Source organism: Apteryx mantelli, chromosome 12 (genome assembly GCF_036417845.1).
Source record: "Apteryx mantelli isolate bAptMan1 chromosome 12, bAptMan1.hap1, whole genome shotgun sequence".
Lineage (NCBI taxonomy): Eukaryota > Metazoa > Chordata > Aves > Apterygiformes > Apterygidae > Apteryx > Apteryx mantelli.
This window is the reverse complement of record NC_089989.1, coordinates 5178718-5198619: the sequence shown is the minus strand read 5'-3', so window position 1 is coordinate 5198619 and position 19902 is coordinate 5178718. Positions and strand designations below refer to the sequence as shown.

At 38.8% G+C, this 19902-nt stretch overlaps 1 protein-coding gene across 1 annotated transcript in view; it reads left to right on the top strand.

Moving 5' to 3' along the window:
• CACNA2D3 (calcium voltage-gated channel auxiliary subunit alpha2delta 3) overlaps positions 1-19902 on the top strand; it is a 512160-nt gene that overhangs the window by 453958 nt on the left and 38300 nt on the right. Inside the window, exons 28-31 of the mRNA XM_067303580.1 lie at positions 7803-7864; positions 9277-9321; positions 15535-15597; positions 19052-19122. Of these exons, the coding sequence (XP_067159681.1) occupies positions 7803-7864; positions 9277-9321; positions 15535-15597; positions 19052-19122 (241 nt within the window). The remainder of the gene's footprint in view (positions 1-7802; positions 7865-9276; positions 9322-15534; positions 15598-19051; positions 19123-19902) is intronic.

Below are 19902 nucleotides of genomic sequence, written 5' to 3'. Positions count from 1 at the left end.
TCCGTATTTGTAGGTCAGGCAGGAAGGCTTCATGTTGGAGAAGCCACCAGAAAAGATGTAAAGCACTTTAGAAATCTTCACCGAGTTAAATAAATAGATAAACAACACACATTTTGGAGAACAGAGTTTGTGAATACCAATAAGGTCCTATCCAAATGCATAAGTGATATTCTATTTTTGCTAGGGTAAAAAGTGTGCTTTACTATAAGAAAAAGAAAAGGAAGTACATATGAACTCAGTGGTTTGGTACAGCTTTTTGCTAGTTATACTCTTGTCACAGACTACTTACAAATATAATTCATTATAAAGATGGCTGATGTCATCAACAATTATTGAGGTTGCCCAACATTTCCAGTTATAAGCTCTTGTTTTCAGTGTATTAAGAATTTGCCAGACTTAAATTATATGGTTGATATTTTCTGTGTTGGTTGTCTGACCCAGGTCCAGACATTCCCGAAAATAAAACTAACATTTTTCATGTGAAAAGAAAATTCTGGTGATCTTTTGTTTCAATGGAGGAACTGAAGAAAAAGGGGTGGGTGGGATGAGAAGAGGAAGGTATGGGTAGAATGGAAAAGATCACTGAGATCAAGAAAGAAACTGAATCAGGTGTGAAGTTTGGAGGATGAAACTGCATTTTACAGTGCAAGTAGACTGAAAGTAGGATTAGAAGCACTGTGGGAAGTGCATATTTGAGGAGTCCTCCTTCATATTTTTTTTATATCCTGCAGTGATGAAAGAATGACTATCTCTGGGAATATAGCTATGTTAGATGAAATTGGAGCATAATTATATTACTATAAGAAGGTGCTTGTTGGAATACCTCTTATTTATTAGCTAAGACTTCTTGGAATTGAGAGAAAATGTCTGTAAATTTTCTTTTAATTACAGTACATAACATATGTTTTATAAGTACTTTGAAGGTCATCAGCTTTGGAGGTGGGAGTCTTCCATTAATCTGTACTAGACGTACTTTTTGGCAGATATGTTGCTTATTACTCAGTATTATGCTTTGGGGTAATATTCAGCTGCTCATTCTTTGGCTAAGCTAAAAACCAAAGAGAGTGAGATTTTGAACTGAAAGAGATTTAGAGTATAAACAAAAGTAGGGCAATCAACTTTTTGCAAGTATTTAAGAGCGTTCTGGAATATTTCACATTTGGTTATTAGATATTTTAAAAGATAGTAATAGGAAGGAACAGGAGTTGGCAGAAGGGGAATCTTAGGAAGGAACCTAAGCTTAATACAGAAAGGCAGTGTAGATATAAGAATTAGTCCTGGTCCAAATCTGTCTCCAACGTCTCTTATTTTGAAGCCAAGTTAAACCTCATTTAAGATAGTTCCATCAGAGGTAGGCGGTCCAGAGTACCAGAAGAAAAGTATCTTCCATTTCAAAATGTTGAGGATCTTTTATGTGTGAGAAAGAATCTTGGGCTGTAGTGTATTCTCTGTGGGAGAAGGGAATGGAGACCCTAAGATATTTCTCTAGCCCTCCTGATGCAGTGCTTTTATATAGTGTTAATGGATATTCCACAGAATGGAAACACTTCTAGATTATACTACATTTCCTAAATTCTATGTTTGGAATCCCTCTGTCAGGCTTATAGGAGGATTCAGCTTTTCTTTTGCTTGAAATAAATCAGTTTAATCGATTTTCCTCACTTATTTTAAGTAGGAGCTGGTCCTTTTTACTTAAAGTATAGGATCTTTCGTAATTCTGTGCACAAAAGCAGAGAAAATGATTTCCTTATCTGTTCATTTGCTTAACCGTGTAGATCTTGAAATTAACACAAGCAATTCTGATCTATCCTGAGTTGTTTTTTTTTTTCCTTCATTTTTTCCTTGATACTAAAGGCCCTTGACTCTGTAGACATTAAGCACTTACCAATGATTTTATACTCACAGCATCCCACTAAAACAGTGAAATATTACCCTCAACTGTGGTATCAACGCATAAGGAAATGACTTATTTAACAGAAATTATCACTGAGCCAAGAACTTAACTTTGTAATTCTCAACCATCTGTTATTTCATAGGTTATGTGCTACAGAATGGCAGCCACTTTATTAAATGGAAAAAAAAAATCTCAGGGGGTTAATGTCTGCTTTCCATAGGCAGCGTGAAAGCTATTTATTGGGATCGCTTAAGTGAGGTTGCTAGTGTGGTTTACACAAGCACTTGGATTTGTAATATGAATTTGTAATATTGCAAAATGAATTTGTAACATTCATTTGAAGCGGCACGTTTGTGGCACAGAAGGCGGAGGTGGGTGCATGGAGAAAGGCTGAATGTCGCTCCATCAGCTCCCGTTAGCAGGGCTCCTGTGCACCTCCAACTCCAGCTCAGTGCCTCCCCAGGGGCACCACACCGAAAGGCAGCAGTGGAGACGAGACCTTCTCTTCTTGTCTTTGAACACTCATTCTTTCCTGCCTGAAGAAAAATAATTTGTACTCCCTGGTGATTTTGTTTCAATCAACAGATGCTGAACTAAATTTGTATTTATATTTATATTCCATGCGAAGATCAATTATAGGGGTTTTGTAAAAATGTGGATGTTATCTGGACAAAATTGCAGCGCAGTTATGCTTTTTCCTCTATTCTCTGCTGTAGCTGTTACATCAAGGAGGCTAAATAAGGAATTAGTGACATGGGAGCTATAATTTTGAAGTTTGTACATTTTTTTTTTTAACATCTAGCCAATTTGTAAAACACAGATTTAAATATAAAGTAGCTTGGAGTGCAAATATTTCAGTCTGAATGCTGCAGGACTAGGGATTGCTCAGAAGAACGTATTGGCTCTAAAACCTTTTGAAGTATATCTGAAGAGTTCTTAAGGCATTGAATGACCTGACCAAAAAAGTGTTCTGTGATAGTAACACTGTTCTTGAAAAGCACAGGGAAAAGTCAGCAAAAATGCTTTAGTACTACCTAAGGAGTAGAAAAGAAAATTATTATTCCATCCACTAGCACTGTTAATTCTTTTGAATATAGGTTGATTCAAATAATTATAATATGAAATGTAGGAAATTCATAATTGCCACTTATTCGTATATCACATAGGATACTGAATATTTAGAAGTTATTCATTCAGTGACATGGAATTTCCTATATAGAATTCTTCAAGACGTTGCAAGGAACAAAATGTAAAGAGACTAAAAGGGTGAGATTAAAATCTCGCCTGAAGACACACCTCTTCAAAGAAATTGCCTGTTACTGCTTTCACCATACAGTGTTTATGGGAGCTGTGTTTTCTCCTCTTATCTTGCAACACAGATACACATCACGTAGCACTTCATTATTTAAAAACAAGTAAAAGGATTACAAAACTCTAATTGAGGAAATACTTCACAAGGAAAATGTGTAATCTGTTATATGGTATACTTAAAATGTTGCCATTATAACACTGTATGACTTTGACCAGAGTAGACTAACGTGTAAGGTATATTTCTGTTTTACCTTCTTCAGTAGTATTGCACCTCAGAGACAAGTGATAGAGCTCTGCTAAAAGGTAAAGAAATGAACTGAATCACTTTTAAAAATGTAAGAAATCTCATAACTAAACTGGTAGTGCCTGGCCCTGCAGCTTCACCCAAACTACACTCCAGCTGAAATCACGGGATTTTGCTGGAGTGGGAGCAAGCCTGGTGTTTCTGCCTGATCCTTCATTTCCCCTCGCAGTCTGCCCAGGAAGGCACAGGCGTTCGTAGAGCTAATACTAACAAAACCGAAACCGCAGCCGCTTGCCTCTTCTCAGCTTCGCCAAGAAGGATGCTCTGTGTTTCCTAGAAATCAGCCCCAGGATTTCCGTCGTCTCTACATTACAGCGTTGCCTTGTGCAGCTCATTAAAATGGGCACGTGGAAGGTTTTACACATGGGCTTCGTCATCATTACCTTGGTACTGCTTTAGCTTCTCTCTCGTGTGGTGGGTAGTTTCTACCGGGCACGAGCAAACCTTCAGTACCTACTCATTTTATTTAAGCGGTATCGTAGGCTATCTGTTTAGCACTTCTCTGAAAAAGGTTTACCCTCGTATCATAGAATGGTAAAATAATTCAGACTGGGAGGACCTTGTGAGGTCATCTAGTCCCACCTCTCCTGCTCAAATGTGAGTATACATAAAATATTAGTGCAGGAGAATAATATCTTAAATTGTTCCTTTACATTTACTATACTTTCATTAATAGTTTACAAGAACAAAAATGGAATTTAAACAAAGGTTGCTTTGCCAAGTGTTTTAAACGGGCCAGCCACAGCAAGTAAAATAATCTCTAAATTACAGAGATTTATTTTAGCACTAACATGTAATAAAATATTTCAGAATATTTTTATTCTAATATCACTTTTACCAACCTGTACTGATATTTTACAATTTAGATGTGCTATAGGTTTGTATGTCTTGGACAGATAAACAAAAATGGGAGAACTTCCATAAGCTGAATTCAAATGAAGCAACAACTTTATTAGCCAGAGTAAAGCACATAATGGAAGAGATTGTTGCGTTCATCCTTTGTAACCTAATAAATGTTTCTTACAGGTTTAAACCTTAAACTGATGTTCGATAACAGCTCTGTTCTTTCACATCATCAAGATAATGAACTTGATAATTTAGCCCATTTTACCTTGGCAGCTCATTCTTTACTCTGGGCAATGGTGTCTATTAATAAGAGCTTGAGCTCCAAGAGTTGACCTCTATCAGGACTCTAACGGAGCTGTATCTAACCGCAACCCATTTATCTGCGCCCTTTAAGAACAGCAGTATTTCTGACTGTTAGAACAAGGCTTTGGAGACCACAGATCTGTTTTGTTCTAAACCCCGCTAGCATGACTCTCTGCATCAGATCTTTGTGTGAACTCTGGTATTCATTTCCTTTATGCATCATTTTCCCAGCAATAAAATGAGGATATTAAGACTTAACCACGTTTATTGAGTATTTGCGATTCTTCGTTGAGAGGTACTCTGTAGTAAGAGTGGGCTGTTAAAGTTGTTAGTGTTTATAAATGACTGAGGAACAGAATATCGAAGGCATCTGGGAGTCCAGAGGTGGAGACAAGCATTTCGAATGCTTTACAGAAATAGTTAAGCAGGTTAGGAACCCGACTCCCACTGAATCAGTAGGAGTAAATGCCAGCTCTGCTTAAGCACTTTTGAAAATCTAACTCTTGAAAAATCTAAATAGTTTCGAAAATCTGTTTTTCAGGAACTCAGCAATTTGACACAGATTACCCCAAAGATGCCATTATAAAATCACTTGGGGAACGAAGCGGCTCCGTGGGTTTATATGTCTTCATTCCTCTCTTCCCTAGGGCTATATGCCTACTAGCTTACAGCCACGAGCCTGCTAAGAAGGGAGATTCATTCCGCTAGGTCCTGCCAAGTTATTTTCAAGTTGAGAGCTCAGAAACGTTTAGAGATATGTAACATTTAAAAATGTACATTTTTCCAGTGCAGAGTAAAGACAACTGTTCCTCACTCCGGTTTCCCTTAGATATCATGTTGTAATGCTCAGAAGAGCATGCCCATTCCCTATCAGTTGCAAAACAGGTCTGCTCCTACATGGGGGTAAAAGCTGTCAACTTCACCTGAAGTCTGCAAAAGATGATATTCGCTGCAGGCTGGAGGATTTGCCTTTCAGAGGCAAATCTAGGCCTTCATTCAGCAAGGTACCTATCTGTGTATCTCATGCTGGGCACATCGCTTTGTTTGGTGAATTCCGTAGGCATGTTCACAGGGGAAAGCAAGGCATACAAATAATTAATTTGCTGAGATCAAGAAGACTTTCACTGATATAAATGCTCTTGTATTCATTTGTACATGAGAAGATGGATCGCTGCAAATGGAATATGAGATTGAAATTTCAAATACTGATATAGGGTACAGAAGCAAAGTGGTTTCTTTGTGGAAAGTTCCTGGTAATGTATGTGTTTTGCCTCTATTTCAGAAAAAAAGGGGGTAGGATGTGCAGATCACCTGTGTGCTAGGCGTAAACCTAAAGGCAAACAACAGATGAAGAAAACATGTGCTGCACGGCTGTCAGATAGCATCTCCTCATTGACCATAAAAAAAATTACTAGATAATAAAATGTAGCTGGAGAGAGTTTCCTCTGGAGTTTATTTGAAAGCAGAAATGAATTTCTGTACTTAGTCTCTTAAGCAATAATGTCCGTGAGATGCAGATAGCAAAAAACTATTTATAAAGTGCTACAATATGAAAATTCCTTATACATTGTATCAGTTCATTGTGGATTTCATACCACATACTTTTTCTTACCTGCTAACGCAAAATAAAATATATGCATGACAGCAATATGTGTGCATTTGCAAAAAACAGTACCAGTAGTCTAAGATATTGCAAAAAATGCAAATATGATTTAAAATGATGCCTGCTGTGGACCCTAGAGGAATGAAATGAATGAATGAAATTTCCTCCAAATTTCCCAAAAATTTGATTTTTTTTTTTTTGAAGTCATTGCTTGTTTTAAACAAAGGATTATTGTAGTGAATTTGCTAGAAGTTAGGGCTTCCGTCTTGCAAAGCTTTAGAAACTGTAGCTTTTATGAAGGGCCAGGAGGAAACAGCGTACTAAGGCTATAGATTAGTCATTAGGGCCCGGTGCGTTCTTTCCACCCTAGCCATTACACATCCTCTAAGCTACCTAAAAGAGCTGCAGGGCGCTCAGCCGGAGCCTGCTGAGACGTTGCGCTGGACGGCCAGGGCATCGCTTGGTACAGGGCCAGCCCTGAAGAAGCTCGGCCGAAAAGCCTGGCGCAGGGAGGGCTCCTGGCGCGGGCCAGCGTACGGCAGGTGCCGTGCGGGGAGGCAGCCACGGCCGCGAGAGCAGGAGCTCCGTCCCCCTCTTCCCGACTTCTGTTTCATCCCGTTATTTTCTTGTGCTTCGTGAAGCTTGTCCAGACCTTTGCAGCGCAAATAGGCGAGGACGTTATCCTTCTCTTAGTCCGGCCGTGCAAAACCAGAAGAACCGCCTGCCTTGGGAGCTCACGTGAGCCGCAGCAGCGTTCCTGTTGGACAGCAGTGCGGTGCAGCGCGGACAGCAGCGTCCTGCCGATCGGCAACACAGCGCTGATGCTAGGTCTGATATGAACCCCAGAGTAGGCCAGAAGAAAGGTCTGCTGATACCAGGAAAAACAAACTCCCACCTGAAGCTATGGGAAATACATTGTTTAAACCAATAATAGCTTGATGTATATATATATATATATATTTTTTTTAATGCAGGTTATTGTCATTATTAACCTTTTCTGGAAATTTGAAAACCAGTAACTAGTAATGGTTAACTCTTATACTTTCATTTGACATAATTGCACGTAATGCTCTTAATTTCAAAAAAAAATTAACCTTATGTTTGAAATAGACTTCTTGTGTTCCACTAATAATTCATGCATCAAATGGCCCAATGACAAATGATCATTTGAAATGGTAACCAGCAGTAGTTTTCAGCAGAAAACATGTAGTGCATGTTCCTACAGCTTTTACATTGCTACCAGTAAAATACAAATTTGAGCTAGACATGCATATAAATATGTTTAGGTTTTGGGGTTTTATGTTAAGTGTGGAGATACATGCAATTTGAATAATGTTTGCCTTGTTATCACATGTTATGTTAGCAATATCTTCATGTTTTAAACAAACTGTAAATGGCTTAAAATGTGACTGTGTGGTCTCTTCAATTTAATTACTATTGCCTTTTTATTATAGGTCTTGTCATCATTTTTCCTTCTGAATAGTTTTAAATAATCATTTTAAAGGAATTTTAACACACTATTTTCATTTATATATTCCCAGCTGTAGGTATCCAGATGAAACTTGAATTTTTCCAGCGGAAATTTTGGACTGCAAGCAGACAGGTATATTTTAGTTTTCTATTTAATTTGTCACTGAATCCACAACAACTTTCTAACTGTGCAGATGACAATGATCTGCAATTTTTTGTTACAAACAAAACTATTGTAAACAAACAAGCTATTATAAATATATGATGGCAAGCTCTTCTTATTTGCCTTTCAGTTCATTATTACAAAAAAGAGCATTCAGTGGTCAAAAACGGGGGTAGATCCAGCATTTGTGGAGGCAAAGGGAAAGATTGTTAATTTTAGACTGCCAATGTACACCAAGACCCTGAAAAATTACTGTAGGTCCATTTAACCTTCTATCTCCCCCAAATAACAACATGAAAAATATAAAAACATGTTTCCTTAGTGCCAGTGCTTTTATTAGGTTGGTCAACACTTTTTGATAATGCTGAGATTAAATATTTTTAATACAAACATGACTTTAGTTAAGGTTCTTTTAACAGGTGGTTTCAAGGGACACCATTTGTGCTCGGTTGCTTCCAAGGGATTTCTTTAAGGACACAGCCGTGGCTGTTCCCGCGTGCTCCTGCCGTTGCTGCGGGAGGAGGCAGTCGGCACCCGCGCGCTCAGGCTGTCTGCACTGCAGAGCGCAGCGGGGACAGAGCAGCAGCAGCAGCCTGGAGCGGGTTGCTTTGCTCGGTCTGGGGCAGTTTGAGAAGAATTAGCGGGAATTTTGTCCCCTCTAAAATTCAGAACTAATGTAAAGAAAGAAATTGTGTTGGCCTGACGCATGTAAACTTCCTCCCTAAGAAAAAGGGGAAACTGCGGACCAAATTCTGTGGCATTTTCAGTGATAGCAGAATCATAATTTCTGCCTTACTTAGGAGCTATCTTCTAACACTCAGTGATGGAAATATCAGTTTGACTGATGAGCTTAACCAGGCTACTGAATCATGCTTGGCATTTATAGTCTTTAATAAACTATATCCAAAATGTATTTCTTATAGAATTTATAGAATTTGTACTTATGGAATAGAATAATATCATTTCTAAAGATTAGGAGATTTCTTCCCTATTTTGAGAATTATCTGGGACTGCACTATTTTGTAGAATAAGCACTGCTAAAATGCTGGTCATACCCCGCCCCTATTGGAAAATCATGTATTTGTGGCTGTGGAAAGATCTCCAAGCTTCTAACATGTGAGGGAGAGGATGGTGTTTGAAACAGTTAAAGCTGATACAGTGTGAATGCACCCTTTCTCTGCAAACAGTAGCAGAACGGGTTTGGGGAGCAGAGTTAATGCTTTCCTACTGTTGCCATTCTTAGAGCAATTGCTGTCTTTGATTAAAACATAATCGATACCAACTTCTGCACAACTGTGTTCATCTTTGTTTTAAAATGCCATTTTTTGTGATTGTTAAACTAGAAATGAAAATATTATATTGATTTTTGGTGTCCTCTCCAGTGTGCATCCCTTGATGGAAGATGTTCTATAAGTTGTGATGATGATGTAAGTATTTAACAGATTTTTTTTTTCATTTATACCTCCACTGCAGTAGAATTTAAAGTAGATTATAGTGTGCAATGAGATGTTCAGACTAAATTAATCCTGATGTAATTTGGAGTCACGTTCTAAGTATTATGCAGTTTATATAGTGAGGCATGTTTTTATGACTGATTACCAACATTTATTTAATTACGAGAATAGCAATGTTATCTCAAATAAGCTTTGTAATAATGTGCTTTATGAATCCAGTTTTGGAAATGGTATGAAGGTATTCTAAGGCAGTTTTGCTTGTTTATTGTTCATCTTAGAAGCTAATCTCTAATGTTCACACTAGAATTAGACATGAATTCAGAGTTTCACCTGTGTAGAATTAATTCCTCAATAACAGTTAAGGAACAAAAAAGAAGTAACCTGAGTCGGTATGGCTTACTGAGCTTATCGAAGTAGCTTGATATCTTTTCATGACATGATTAATTTGATAAATAAAAATAGTAATTTGAATATTCTATGCATAATTTTTACACAGTATTTGACTTTATACCATATGGTATTTTGGTTAAGCAATCAACGTATCACAGATTAGATGAATTAAAAAGTGGCCAGCATAGCACATTCAATAATAAACAGGGAGATGTTAGGCATGAGTCTGGAAAGATGCTACAAGATTCTACAAAAGTCCAGCAGGGTTGGGTTTGAGATGTTGTATTGTGTATAGTTTTTATCAGTGATGCGGAAGAAAACGTAAAGCACTTATTGATAACATCTGTCACCTCCAAAATGAGGGAACAGTGCAAGCACATGTGAATGACCTGATAAACTGCTTGAAAAAACTATATGCATTTACGTTTGATCGAATGTAAATTCATACATCTGGAAACAAAGCCTGTGGGCCATATTCACATGGATCGAGGGCACCATCCTGGAAAGCAGTGATTTTAATAGGGCTTGAAAGTTATAGCAGATAATCAGATGGACAGGAGATCCCCTTTTCATGCAGTGGCCTGATGCCTAGTACAAAACATACATGAAAGGAAATACATAGTAGGAGCAAGAGGTTGCTTGCCGCTTTAGTTAATGCTAATGCAATGTTTTGCAATCTTTTTTCAAGGTGGGATAACAATTTTTTATACAGTTTTACTCAGTTTCTTATACGTGCTCAGTTGTTCTCAGGGAAGCTGCTACCCACACCTCTCTGAAAAGTCCTGCATCCCCCCGAGGCAGCAGTCAGCACAGGCGTAGTTTTTGCTGCCGGTTACGTCCGGCGCGTTCGCAGCACGCCGAGCGCCGCAGCAGCCGCCCCGGCGCCGTGGCCAACGCCGTTCAGCCAGCTGCTTCTCCCCGCTGTCCTCTGAAGCCGTTTCCTCTCGTCATCTTCAAACGCTCACAAGCTTCGGGCGCTGCTTTTTGCAGTCGCAGCCGACATGTATTATTTGTGGGATTCCATAAGTCTTTATTTTCTTTCTCTGCATATCTTCCTGCTAGTCCTGCCTTGCAGGTCTGTTTGGGACTGTCCCCGGCGTTCGAAATCGACTCCCACTCGCTACGCGGACAGCGCGGCCGCCCTGGTTCGTGCCTTAGCCACGAAGTCCCCGCTCCTTCCACCACCTGCGCCGCTGCGCTGACTGCACGTCTGCTTGCGCAGCGGCGAGCTCGTTCGGGGTCTGCCGGGTGGCGTGCAGCAGCGCTAAGTTCATTCGGGGTTATTGGGGACACAAAACTTGAGCAATAATAGCTGTCTTCTGTGATATTTCATGTAGCGACAATTAAGCTGTGTTGGGGCTTTCCTGAGCATATGTAATTCCAAAATCCAAAGAATTGTGGTAGTTAACCAAAAAAGATCATGAACGTGTTTGAGGAGTGTTTTCTAACATTTGCCATTATTGTATTGGATATTTAGTTCTTTAAAGCAAACAATGTTACTTTAATTTTTGGATTATTTTTCTCTTAATTAATTTATAACAAGTTTAAAAGGTACATCATCGATCTTAGCAATACTACCTCAAGGATTCTATTTCATATCCCCATATACTGTGACATCGAAGCATATGCTTTATTGAAATGTACATCCAGTATATAGGTGCAGTGATAAATTTTTTTAAAATAGGTGACTGTTCCATATGAGATTCAGACCACAAAAGCCATTCTGGGGACAAAGACAGAATCTAAAACATAAGCAGGTATAAGAATGGAGCACCATTAATTTCTTCAGTACAGCAAATTAGCAAATCATACAGCAAACTATAACTCATTTACCAGGACCCTGGGATCTAACAGATGGAGGATAAGAGATAGTAATAAATAAAAGAAAAAAGTATTTGTAGAAAGCCAAAACACAAAAGTCCAATGATTATGCCATCTTTGGCAATGAAATGGACCTTTTGAACCAATGAATCTTTTGCATTTCCAACTATAAAGACTCTTCCATTTAAAGCTTGTATCATTTTTAACCATTCAGTGAGCTTTTATTTTCCAAATATAAAGCAATTAAAAACAAAAAGGAGATTCCATGCATGTATTATGAGTACCTGCTAGAGCTGCAGGCTCATTTGCTTAGATCTAATTCCACGCCGTCATTTGCATTTCAACAAATTTTAAGCTGAGCTCACAATGTTTATTGCCCCGTCCTCCTAAGAGTGAGCCAGCATCTGCTGAAAATCGAGGTCTGTAGAAGTGTAAATTTTGTACGTTTCCTGGCCTTTCTTCGCTCTTAGATTTGTGCCAGCTTACTGTAGACTTAATGTACAAACTTCACCTTGAATTGTTTCCAGCACCTTTAAATATTCTCATCAATGGGTTTCCACTCCCAGCCAAGCCGCTTGCGAAGTGTAACCGCAGGCAGCCTGGCTAAAGGTAGAGCGCCGTGCAGAATCGCCGCGTCATTTAGCAGAGACCGCCGTGCATTAGGGAATGAAGGCTGAGCAGGGATTAATTCCTTCACTTGCAACAGCCTTTGTGACAGAGTAGTAATGGTACCTAATTTCTTGCATTAAGCACGCTCCTGCTGCAAGGGCTTCAACTGCTTCATCAAAACAGGAATTATAGGCATATTATTGTTACTGCAAAAATGCTTTTAGTCCGTCATCACTAAGAAGGGAGTAGACACTGTTAAAGTTTCCAAGAGGCAGCAGCCAGAAACATTATACTTCTTTTTTTTAATCACATTGGTAGTTAATAAGAATAGTCATGTACTTTCCTAAATGTTCAGGCAGAAATGTTTTTGGTATTACATGTATATGCAAACAAAACACAAACTGTTTAAAGGCTTTTCAGCTATTTTCACTTGACACCAGCAGGAGCCACATACACATAGGAGAAATGTAGCAGTAATGTGAACTTTGGTGATTTAGAGCATCTAAAAAAATTTTTTTTTAATGACAAAACATATTGTCTTTTGACAGGATTCTATCAGATGTCACAGATCCTCTTGTTGAATCTATTAACTTTCACAACTATCTTTTCTCAATGGCAAGAAAATATCTCTTGAATGGTTATTGTACAAATTTACAGGTATTAGGAGATGAAGTTAATGCAAATGGAATAGCACAGTAGTCATGCAGAGAATTAAATGATTCCAAAATGCAGTGGTATGGCAGACTTCATTCATTGCAAATCTCATGTTTTTCTCTTTTTAGAGAGCTTTGTATTTGCTCATTCTTCTTGTTTTCCTGATGTCTCACATTTTAGTTTAATTTTCTGTTTCTTTTTCATTTTTGGTTTATTAACCCATATTACATTCCATTACTGCTCTTATACACCAGAGTTCTGAAAAATACATAGAGGACTTGAACTTGATCAAAGTTACTGTAATCCAAACGTGTTCTCAGGCCTCAGTCAACATTCTTGCTCTGTTTATTCTGGACTTCATGCCTACTCTATTTTACAAGCTCAGGGACCCTCCACCTATGGAACGTTCCCCTTGAAATCTAAAGTTCACGGAACTCGAACCTCTGGGCAAACCTGTAGCGCTTAGTTCACCTCCAACACCTGTGAATCATTGCGAGTTAAACCTCTTTCACACTAATAGCAAATGCTATTATCCCATGAATTAATCTCGTATTTGAAATATTCATGCTAAGGTATTGGACAAGTAGTTGCACCCTGCTGTCCTTTGTCAATGCTAAATTTCATTTACAAAATGTTTCTTTAATGTAGTGCTGCATAGAGAGAGTTATTTATCTTACTGGCAAGTAGGTGGATAAATGTAGTTCTGAATGAACGTTTTGCTTGCGTTAATGTTTCTAAAATGACTTGAAATACGAATCTTGTTATCTTCACACACCTCCAAAAAGCTGTAGATCCCACTTATTGCTTTATGCCCGTCTCCAATAGTAATGCTAAAGCCTTAATATCTATTTAAATTTTGAACAATGCCAGCAGATAACTATGGCTTAGAGATTTGAAACATGGCTACTAATTACTGAATCCTGGCAGTCTTCCCAACTGCATGGAATCCATAAACATGCAATGAAGCCTAGTCTCTCTCTTGTCCAGCGTAACTGCTCTTATTTGTTATAAGCTGTGGAGAAATATTGTTTCTAAAGCACTGTTTGATTCGCTTCTCATGCATGAAGACTGCGAGTGTGCATCCCCTAGGTTGTGCCACGCTTGCTTTTTAATTAATAGCAAAGAGCGAGCTGAGGAGGAGAGTTTCCAAAGAGCTCTTCGTTGACTTAGCTCCTCTCCTATTAAAGCGAGTGGGAGGTTTCTGATGGGCTTCAGGAGAGCAGTGTCCTGGCGCTACAGCGTCCTGCTGAAATGCCACCCCTCACGCGCCACCGAGGTCGGGTATCCGCCTCTCCCGAATGTGCTAGATCTGCTCGAGTCTTTGACAGCATCTTCAGCTTTTCAGGTTGCATTTGCCAGCTTCTGGCTTTCTAGAAGACCGAAGGTTGGAAATAATGAGTTGCTTTAACTTCCTTTTTGACAGGTTTTCTGCCCCTGGGGGTGCCTGTAGCTTAGCTTCCCATATGAGGGTGAATGTCCTGCGTTTGCGTCAGGGAATGACGTCCATTCCAGACTTTTGCCTGGTCTGGGTTTCTTTGGGTTTTTTTAAAGCTAAACTTCAAGCCAGCGTTTCTTCAGCTCTCCCTTCCTCTTCGGTCACGCAGAGCAGCACTAATAGGTGGCCGGAACAGGAATCCGACACATCTAAACGTCCCCTGAGCGCTCAGGCTGCATTTTCACAGCATCCTGCACGGTTACTGCTGCAGTGGAACTGCTCCCCTCTCTAAAACTGCGGAGATATTCTGCTGAACATGCAGAATAGAGTAGAAAATTTCTTCCTGTCTGTGTTCAGCCCGTTCGTGGCAAGAATGGCTTTAAATTAAAAGCAAAACTATGAGAATTGCTATGCTGAGAGCCCAGAGTTTTTTTCACTAATGTCACAGAAAATTTAAGGAACAATGGTAAAATATTTGCTGATTTAGACCAATGATAGAAATACATTAGAGATTTAACACTGAGGTAGGTATTTAGCAATAATGAAGAGAAACTGAGTAATATCAAGGTTTGAGTTGAACCTTATGTTTAAACTCTGAAGCACAGTAATTAAAACTTTGCCTGTAGCAAGTAATTCACTTGAGGTTAAAATAGTGCGTGCATGTATGGAGGGAAGCACTGATTTGGGTTTACCTTGTTTTATATAGTTTATACGTCTGACCTACGAAAAGCTAACAGTCCTACCTCTGAATCCAGTTGCCAATTAAAAACACAATTTGAAAAGCTTTAGGAGACCTATGGGGCCTCTTTTACAGAAGTTTCTGGTCCCCTCCCCCTCTGAACAAATTAAAAAATATTACCTGGTCCCCTGTTGGTCCTCCAGGCTGACACTGTGTTTTCATTAAAACATCGTTAGTGTAATGACATTGTGCTGATGTTTTTCTCCAAACGCAGAACAAGCCATCAGGAGCAACAAGGGTCTATACCTTTCCAAACTTTGTTATGAGCAAATACTTTTAAGAATGGATTATAAAAACACTGACCTGATTCTTTTATGCTTGTCTTATGTCCTCTTTTTCTATACACACCTTTGTTTTGTTTTGCATGTATTAAATGCATAAAAATTAAATGAAATAATGCATAATTTGAGAGTACATTCACTTAGAAGTCGTGAGCCATTTATCCATTTAAAAGGCACTTGGGATTGAAGTAAACTAAGTAATAAAATTGTTGTATCTTAAGACTTAAAATTGAAATTATATTTTTATTATTTTTCAGGCAATCAACTGTTACCTGATAGATAACAATGGATTTATTTTAGTGTCTGAAGACTATAGACAGGTAAGCGAAAGATTTTTATTTAACTGTCTCATGTAACACATTTATATAAAGTTACTTGTTTTTTAAATGGGCTGTTGTTGTAAAATGTTAAGGAATTAGTAACATAAGATTAAAAATATTCTTTCAACAAAGAACATAAGTTGTCTCTCGGAGCAGCTCAATTTCTTTCTCCCTGTGGGGCAGGGTCAGCTCTTGAACTCGTAAATGTTCTGTTTAAAGGGCTTTTTTGCTGCAGAAGTGTCTGTCTTCCCTGAGAAATCTTTACCCCAGGAAAAATTCCCTGTGGCATTTTTACCACATGGAAAGGTTGGGAGAGAGAAGGAGGCGGCTGGGGGCAGAGAGCTCTTACGTTCAAACTTGCAGTAATGACATTTTCCAGAACTGTTTGCTGAGGAGTTTCTTTTTCTGCAATGGACTGCAGTCACGGAAGGGTTAAAACTGAGCCCTCGGCACTACAGCAGACGGGAGCGGGACTGTGATTAACACGGGGCTCGTTCGAAACGTGGATTTGCTTTGACGCCATAGACAAACGAGTGAAAAGTGGACGTATCATTGCTCAAGCCTGCAGACCTTGTGCGGAAACCGCCTCCGTCCTCATTAACTTTCGCCCGAGAACTGTTGAGATTGTGCCCCGATTGCGCCAGAAACGTCTGAACTTGAACTTCTGTGCTGTGGGGTTGTGAACAGGAACATCCATGCTCCTGCTTAGCCCTTAGGTGGATTGGAGTTGTTATGACTGGGTTGGTTGCAGAGAAACGTAACTATCAGAAAGAGCTCGGGGTGACTTAAACGAGCGATCAGAGAGGAGGTAAAAACTCTAGGTGAATGTCAAAAAGTAAGCCACACTGAGCATTTCACTTTTAAATTAAAAGCTTGAATTAATGCAACTTGACATCTGACACTTCTGAAGGTAAAATACAGATATTTTTCAGCTTTGCATAGCTCAAAAATGTCTGGATAACCTTTCCTCCCATTCTCCTTTGCTGCAAAAATTACATTTTGGTTGAGACTTTAAAAAGTCTATTAGCAAGTAATAAACAAGGCTGTTTTGTTTCTTTCTGTATCTATCTATCAAACCTGTATTATTTTCTACATAGATGAGCAATGACCTGGAAATAACTCTCATTGTAAAATAACTTTGGTCCATTTTAAACATTTTTGTCTGGTCACCCCCCCCCCCTTTTTTTAACTAATTTTCACAATTAGTTAATTCTGACTGGGGAACTGATTTGCTAATTGGTAGTTGAATAAAGGCAATGAATATGATTAGGAAGAGATTTTTCCTTTGGTAGGTTACCTGATTCTAGCCATTACATATCCCTGTGAAGAACATAGGATGGACAACTGTTGGACCAGAACTAGCCTAGAAATGTGTCATGACTTAGATTCTAAGTTCTTTGGAGCAATGTCTGTTCCTGCCCAAGGGCTGGTGCAGCATCGAGCCCATGTGAGTCCAGAAAAAAAGCTGTGCTTGTGTCTGCTTTCTGGGCTAAGAGAAAAGAGCTGGGAATCACACAGTGCTGGTGGACGGTCGAGGAACAGGTGATGTCTGTGTTACAGTAACCCCACTGACAAGGTCTGCAGGCTCCGGCTCCTATGTCACCGCTTCCCAAAGCACATATTTAGTGAGAAAACCTTCCTGGCATTTCACAGAATGAGACAATTAGATCCTCTTTCCCGGTTCTGCCATGTCCAGCACTGGTAGCTCCTTAAAAACATTTATCTGCTTAACTGCTGCTGAACTCAGCAATTAATTATGAGGTCTCTAAGCCTCAGCTGGTCATTAAAGTTGACTCTGTATTTAATTACGTTTATAAAACATTATACTAATATTTTTATAATTATATGTTCATTAATATATGTGTGTGTATACATATGTACATACATATATGCATGACTACATACATGTCTGTGTGCGTGTATATATACATACAGACATGTATGTATGTATTGCACTCTATATTTACTGGGAACAGAGGGAGGCATAGGGAAGTGGGATGAAACATTATCAATTATTCACCTAACTAAGGTTGTTTCTGCACTGCATTTCTGTGGAAATGCCAAAAATGACCTGAATCATTCTAGGAATTATTTTCCTGAAAATGGGCAATGTAATTCTTCATCTGAATTATAACTAAATCCTGATGTAGTAAGAAAACTAATAACAATTTGAGAGCTAATGGTTTGGGAGAGAACTAATATTTACAAATGGAACTTTTGTGGGGAGAACTGTCACTGAAATATCTTTATAGGACTGAAGCACAACTTGATAAATCAGGTTTATTGCTATCTGAAGTTATACTAGTCTTTTATGGTTTGGGCTTTTTGACATTAACTGACTGCCTATCCCCTAGTTAGGATAATCTTTCTTCATCAGTCAGCTAGGGCTATTGAAGTTAGTGCTTTTAGTCATATAAACTACAAATGTTCCTCTTGCTTCTAGGAAACTTTACACACCCGCATGTTTTGGAGAATGTTCCAAGTCTCCCCTGGGTAAAGAAGGCAATGCTTGCTCTCTAGGTGGAGGAATGCCTCTTTTTGGCTAGAGCAGTAACTTCTCTGCCTGCGAACTCCCAGGTGCATAGTTGAGGTCAGCGAAGTTCCTCGTAATGGAGTTGGGGTTTAGTTCATACCAAGCCTATGGAATCCATGCAATCCGAGAGCGCAGTGCCCTTTCCCCCCATAAATTGTGGGATTTCTCCCTTTAAACAATGCAGAGAACATACCCAATCCTTCTGGGAGCTGAGGCCCTAAAATAAAAAATGTCTTCCCAAACTAGAAAAAACGCTGTACGTGCAAGATTTTTGAATGTCGTATGAATGGCTGCAGATAATGGAGTCTCTTCCACATTACATACCAAATTCGTAACATGAATGTTTGTTTTCTCAACAGAGATTTATTTTTATTAGTCCACATATACTGAACAAGGACAAAACGGGTAATTCATCAGACTGAGTGGTTTTAAGTATGAAATGACTCTGAATGGAGCTAAAATTTATAGGATTGATGAAATGTACTGTTCCAGCTCCTTAAACAGGTCATGCAGGAATTATAAACAATGCTTTTTTATGACTGTTTATGAAATCCTTTCAAAACCTGTTTATATTTTTTTGAGTAACATTTTAATCACAAGGGTTTGTGATCAGATTAGTGTGTTTCCTTTAAGAGCTTTAGGTTTGGATGGCTTTTATTTCTGATATTAGATGTTATATAATGTACTCAATCTATAGTATAGGCTCTCACATCTGCTCAGGGGTAATAATGTAATCTCCATCCCTTGCCATGACTGAGAAGTCCTCTTCGGTTTTTCTGTAGCAGTAGTCCTGAAAACCTGTCTATGTAACTGTCAAAGCCACTCTGGTCAGATCCAAGAATATGCCAGTTTAAATTGCATCCAGTGTTGTTTTGCCATTTATCCACACTTCTGGTAACTTCTTGCATTCTTTCCTTGCAGACTGGCTACTTTTTTGGTGAGGTTGAAGGGGCTGTGATGAACAAATTACTAACCATGGGCTCCTTTAAGAGGTAAGAATTAACTACACTCTCTATCCCTTAAAAAGTTTGCAAAAATAAAATAAAATAAAATAAATAAAACCAAAGTCACATGAAGGAAGCCCATGATTGGTTGAGTGGCCGGATTCTGCCTATGCTTCTCCTCTGTATGGTCTTAGTGTAACTTGATGCCATGCACACTGAATGTCAGGAGTATTGGCGGCTCAGCCTGCAGTGAGTTCCTTGGTAAAAGAACAGTTTATTGGCGTATGATGCTAAAACTGCGTGCTTCTCCTGTTCCCACTGTGCTCAGGTGGAAATGGGATTGGACCATATGTACTACTGAGTGATTTTAAATGGCTCTAAAGCGAGTCATTAATGCAATATTTAATATTTTGACCTGTAAAAGTTGGAGATTGCTCAAACCAGACAGTGCAAAACATCCTACTGTTAAAAGGAAGGAATGATCTGTCACTAATTCATTTTCACTCACATGTTAACTCACATTTGAACATTGCTGTGACTATTGACCTGGTGTTATCATCATGATGACAATAAAAACTAATGGTGATTTTGTGTGTCCATCAAAATGAATTATGCATTCTAGGGAAGTAAGAAAGGACTTTTCCCTTTAACCTCTAATTCAGTACTGGAGTTTTCATGGCTTTCACACAGTCCTAAGAACCTTTCCTTACCCCTTCATCCTCTTACAACTTGTGTAAGAGCATGAGAGAATTGCAGTACATACACGTAATACTTTTCCCTTTTATTTTCCTGTGTATTTCTAGTATAGAAAGATGACACATCGCTGTT